The sequence below is a fragment of the Thalassophryne amazonica genome, chromosome 20, assembly GCF_902500255.1.
Source record: "Thalassophryne amazonica chromosome 20, fThaAma1.1, whole genome shotgun sequence".
NCBI classification, from domain to species: Eukaryota; Metazoa; Chordata; class Actinopteri; order Batrachoidiformes; family Batrachoididae; genus Thalassophryne; species Thalassophryne amazonica.
The window spans coordinates 60,380,719-60,386,855 of record NC_047122.1 but is presented as its reverse complement, the minus strand read 5'-3'; the positions used below and the strand labels follow the sequence as shown (position 1 = coordinate 60,386,855).

The 6,137-nt window shown below is 41.5% G+C and overlaps 1 protein-coding gene across 1 annotated transcript; it reads left to right on the top strand.

The window, feature by feature from the left end:
* The first annotated feature begins 487 nt into the window (after positions 1–487).
* Positions 488–3,983, top strand: cckb (cholecystokinin b). The gene is made up of 4 exons (XM_034161380.1): positions 488–625; positions 1,093–1,213; positions 1,297–1,452; positions 3,589–3,983. The coding sequence occupies exons 2-4, from the start codon at positions 1,093–1,095 to the stop codon at positions 3,723–3,725; spliced, it is 414 nt and encodes a 137-aa protein (XP_034017271.1). The 5' UTR covers positions 488–625; the 3' UTR covers positions 3,726–3,983.
* The last annotated feature ends 2,154 nt before the right edge of the window (positions 3,984–6,137 follow it).

The window sequence follows — 6,137 nt, the reverse complement described above, 5'->3', positions numbered from 1 at the left end:
ATTTATTCTTAGGCTCACACATTCATTTATTCTTAGACTCACACATTTATTTATTCCTGGACTCATATTCATATATTCTTAGACTCACACCTTCATATATTCCTGGACTCACACATTCATATATTCTTAGACTCACACATTTATTTATTCTTAGATTCACACCTTCATATATTCTTAGACTCACACATTTATTTATTCTTAGACTCTCTCTCTCACACACACACACACACACACACTCATGCTCGCTAGCACACACATTGTGCATATATTCTTCGTTATGCATGTGTCATTTCTCACCTATACATTTATTGGAGAGTGAGATCGACACCATCTGTGTGAGAGTTTAATAATGAATTGTTGGTTGCATGTTCACTCACACACACACAGCGTAACATTTATGATGAGCAAAAAGGCAATAAACATGGTGCAGAATGTTGAGCTCTTTGGGTTCTAACAAACACACTGGACTTGTAATTGCACTGGATATGATCAGTGCGCCGCGCACACACACACACACGCACAGCGCTGAGCAGGGAGTATAAAAGGGGCATCCTTCCCACTCAGCACAGAAGTGCTCTCCTCACTCCTCACGCTGCTCCAACACGCTCCAACCTCTTCGCTCAAGGTAAGAAACGACACTTTGCTTTTTACCCAGCAGATTTCAAGAGCTCATAAGTTGGATCTTTTATGTTTTGCTTGAATTGTGCTGAATTTAACCCCACTGAAAAATATTGATGTGAAGAAACAATAGTTAATATACTGCTTTAAAATGGTTAATCCAGTACTACTCATTTATTATGTCCAATTTTGTGTTTGGAATTTTTTCTTAAATTAAATAACGAGTTTTTCCATATTTCATGCATGGATTTTATTTTAAGTACGTACAGAAATTTGTTTGTGACCTTTGGCTCATCTGGACACATTGCGATCGCCCTCTGGCTATCAAAACTAAACATTCTCTATCTGCCAAACTCTGCTCTGCTGCCCGTCGATGACGCCACTCTGTTTCAGTCAGAGCCGACCCTGCGGAGAGTGAGACGCAGTGTGCCGGATGTTTAAGTTTCTTTCTGTGTGTTCCGAACTCTTTTTTAGATGACTGCGGGGCCGTGTGTGGCTGTGGTGCTGACAGTTCTGTGCACCAGCTGTTTGGGGCTCCCCTACTCCTCCCAGCCCCGAGACGAAGGTCTGCGTACCTTCTCCACTCCACACGAAAGTACAAATCAAACATCTGCAAAAGCAGCAAAGACACGACCGCAAGCTCATTCTTGTGTGTGTATGTGTGTGTCTGTTGTGCAGCTCTCCTCGAGGCCGACGCCAACACTTTGAGGGAACTGCACCTTCGGCACAACCGCTCTCCCCCCCACCTGAAGGCTCTCCCCCTGCCCGAGGATGGTGCTGACTCCCGAGCCAACCTCAGCGAGCTGCTGACACGGCTCATCTCCACCAGGAAAGGTGCGTTTGTGTGCGTGGAGACGTTTACGACAAAAGCTGAAAGCGCTCGGGTGTTGTCGTCGCTCCTCCCGGGAGCCTCGAGTGTGACTCCGTACAGGATCTGGCAACAAAGACTTATTTGCCATGTTAGTTCATTTTCAGTAAAAAGGGCTTTTTCCTGTCATTCTTTTCCTAATTATTGTAATCGGAGGGCAGTCTTGCTTTGTAAAGCGAATTAATGGCTCTGAAAAGCTTTTGTGGTTTCAAAGTGCGTTTATTAGTGTAAGCAGCCTTCCGGCTTTTCCCTCCAAACCATCTTCTTTCAGTCGTTTCTGCTCATTTGACTCCCACCCTGCTTGACAAAAACAAAAGATGCCGGTCATTAGGCGCAGCCATCTCACTGCCAAGATCTGAAATACCCGCTTGATTTCCAGATGTTTGGAGAAGAAAAGAGCAGCTGGTTGCACCTGAAGCTGTAGAACCTTTTGCTCGTATTAAAGCTACAGAGTGTAAGACGTAGTGCCATCTAGTGGTTCGTCAATTGTCACGATTTCGTATCCCTTCATGTTCTTGCTTCTTTTTGCCTTCTCTTGTGATAAGCAGCATTTATGATCCTCCTCTTCAAAAAAATGAGGGATGTCTAACTTAGGAACCAGTAGACAGTTAAGAGGGGAGCAACCACTGATTCCTGATTTCTTCAGTCCTGCAGTTGCACTGCAAAATGCAAAAACAGGGCTAATTATGGTCCTTTTGGGCAACTTTCAAGAATGTGTTGGATTTTATCAGGAGGCATTCGCCTGTAGGTATGAAGTACTTCATTCTAAGCTCATGAAAACACATCGATTCATTGTTCCAGCTATTAAACGCTATTAAACAGATGGCTGTTTTCTATTTCTGCTCATAAACGCCCCTAAATTCTGCACACTGTAGCTTTAAAATGTGATCACAGGTTAGAAATCGACCCCTGAAGAACAAGGGTTTCCTCACCATGCGTGCGATCAAGTCAAACCGAGTCACAAGTTAAGAATGCTCATTCTCTCAGAAATGTGCACGCAGAGCCACGTGCACGTGTGCGAACAACACTCAATGTGTGTAGTTCACAGCTGCCAGTAAGAGTCTTTGGAAAGAATCGATAAAGAGGAGCCGCTCTGTTAGACGGCGAAGCCTGCAAAAAGGTCAAAGGGCACGTGTTAATGAATATGTAATCCATCCGCTTGTGTGATTTAAATGTGCATATCAGAGCGTGCACATGTCTGTGTGTGTGTGTGAGCTCGTGGGTGTTCGTGCAGTTGGCGTTCGGTGTAGGAGGTGTCGTCGTCGAGTCTTCTGCAGCCAATCTTCACAGCACACCAGGGACCTGTAACAGAGTGTACACACGTGCACGTGTGTGTGTCACGTAGGAGGATGTGGGAGGAGTGAAAACAGTGTCTCTGCAAGCGCACGATAGATTACCAAACAGAAAACCATCCCGATTTGCTGAAACAGAAAAACATGCAAGTCTCAGTTGATAGCAGGCCAGCACCCCCCCATAAAAGTGTACATGTGCAGAACAAAAAGGACTAAATGCACATTATTCCAAAAATGTTCCAGCTGTTCTCACATCAAAATACAAACCAGTATAATTGTGCAAGAATATTTAAATTCATGCAGCAACCAACCAAACGTTTTTTTTGTGTTTTTGCTGCAAAAATTTGAATATTTTGTGTTTGAAAGCAAAGACGGTGTTGGGTTTTTGTCGAGGCTGGATGTGAGAACAGCAGGTGTGTGACCAAAGGATCATCGGTTCAATTCCTTGTCAGACAGACAACTCATTACGCTACACTAAACAAACTTTATTAATCACCCCCAAGTTGTTCCCATCGTGCAGTTGAGCCTTTTCCCTGATATTAGTGTGCGTGTGTGTCTGTGCAGCACTTTAGAGGGAAAAGCACAATATTGCAAGCACCTACCACATATTCAACACAGATCAGATGAAATTGTGTGTTTTAGGTCAATTGTTAGAATCCTAAATGAGCCAAAGAGATTCATCAACAGCCTTTAAACCCAGATTCACTTTGCAGAAATAAAAAGTTTTTCAGCTTCTCCCGACCTTGTTTTTACTCGTCCTCCACCCACATCCCCGCTCCTCCTGACGATCTCCTCTCGCCACTTCTCCAGGTTCTGTGCGCAGAAACTCCACAGCGAACAGCAGAGGCGGTGGACTGAGCGCCAACCATCGGATAGCAGACCGGGACTATGTTGGCTGGATGGATTTTGGCCGCCGCAGCGCAGAGGAATATGAGTATTCCTCGTAAACATATATCAGAATGGAAATAAAGAAGCCAAACCTACTCACGTTGGTTCCTCACTGTCTCACAGCAAGAGTCTAATTATGAAGTATTTGTTGTACATTCATTTGTAAACTGTAATGATGCAATATACATATGCCAAATTTTGCAGGAAAGCCGTCACTGTCCGTGGTTTGTTTGTTTCTGGTTTCTTTTGTGTTTTTCTGCAGAACGGTTTGGGTTCTGTTCAGTCTAATCAGAGAGAATAAAATCTTGAAAATGTTACTTTCTGCAGAGGAATTCTTTTGAGTGGAGTGCATGTGAGATCTGAGCTGAACGTGTTCAATCACTACTTTGCAATACCTGTCTGCTCTGTGCGCGCTTGATCCCATCAGTGCTCAGAAGCTACACAGCGTAGGTCCTGGTGGGAAAACTATTAGGAAGATCGGGGGCCGTGTGTGTTTCACCAGGTGAAACTGGAGTTGCGTCAGAAAGGACGTTCGTTATTCCTTGGTTTTGGAAAAGTCTAACCATGTGGTAAGCAGTGAGTGATCCACTCTAGCATGTTACACAATAACTAGGGTGGTCCTTATGGTTCAATTTTTAAAAGTTCATGCTCTCACCCCACCAATATGTTTGAATAAATAAGGCAACATTTTATCAGTATTAATGAATATTTAGAGATTGCTCAAGAACTTTGAAGTTTAACACATACTATGCATATTCAGAACTTTTCGCGTATTATGCGATACACTGTGCTAGCATGTATTGTAGCATACCCCTCCCCCCCCCCCCCCCCCGTGCTGAAGGATGAGACTTTACTGATGAATCATTATGTTTAATGGCAATAGACCCTTAATTTCATCGTATCAGCTGAGGACACAAAAAACTGTGTAAGCTAACAAAAGCTAACATCCACACTCGTGCAAGCGAACTCACCAAATGTACATATTTGGCAACACAAATATGCAAACTGTTTTATTATTTACATATTAACGTACCTTGTTCCTCTAACGAGGGGGCAGCTAAGAATTAAATACATTTTTTATTTTACTCCGTCACTTTTCTTCGTCTTTCTTAATGCTGCTAAGCTAACTCGCACCAACAGTTAAAAATAGGAAGTACTCTCTTCAAAATAAATGGATTGAATCTCAAACAGGAAGTTAACCGTAGCTGATAGTAAATAAAGGCAAAAAGCGCCAAATTAAAATACAAGCAAAGAAATAAATGTACTTAGGCTTATTTACATTTATAATTGTTTAATAATGTGTGCTTATGGCAGCAATGGACTTATTTGACCATGCAGCCATCATGTATTGATTACAGGTGACCACATGTGGTTGTTTTACCTACATCACCTAATGAATCTTAAAATGAGAATTCATATTGTCTGTGCAAATTTCCAATGCTGATTTGCTGATCTCATCTGCTGATTGTAATTTTCAGAGCAACTCTTGTTTGACTTGTGATCTGTCTTTCAAAGCAGGAACACTTCAGTGTGAATGAAGCACAATAGACAATATACGCTCAGACAGTAGCTAAAGCAACACGAAGCGAGTCTGCTATATGGTTTCTCAGATCAGAAGAGACAGAAATAACTGGAATAAAGTTACCCTTCAAGAACAGGTTGTATGCGTGTTGTTATATCACCATAAAACATTGAAAAAAGATATTCATGAAAGTGGAACAGCAGCAGTCAAAGAAGTCTTGGTATTCTGGTACAAGGCCAGGATTCCCGTTTGTGGGTGATTCTTAGACTATGGGCACTTATGTCCTTTGATCATATTGTATGAAAAACAGAAAAAAGGGAAAATTTCACACTTTTATAGTTATCTTTACAACGAAAGTGTGTTGAGAAATTTGTTCTAGTAGTCTATAATGACTTTTTCACCTTTTTTCAGCATCATTATATGCAAATATTGCCGTTTTGTGCTTGTCCCACACCCAGACTTTTGATCTTCAATGATAAAAATGAATGGTAAAGAAACATTTTTTCTAATGTTTTAAAATATCTCTGAATAAAATATCAGTAAAATAATCAAAACATAATTGGGGTATTCAATGTCATACAACTGTTGTGATTTTTTTTTTAAACAAAATGTAGTTGTCCCACACTATTGTCGTAATTTCCACCACAACACTTTAATGTCCCTAAACAGTTTGTATGAAAGATTGTTTGGGTAGTTTCTATGGAGATAAACAGTGACATCAGAGCACATGTATATAGCACCAAATCACAACAAACAGTTGCCCCAAGGCGCTTTATATTGTAAGGCAATGGTGTGGTGGAAATTACATTTACAAGGCCAATAGTGCCCATAGTTAAAGAATCACCCTTGTCCCCAACATCATGCCATAAAACAGCTGGAAACACTTCACGACAAATGACAGAAGCTGATGAAAAATGGCAAGAGAACTTCCAAGAATCAGCAGTCATAT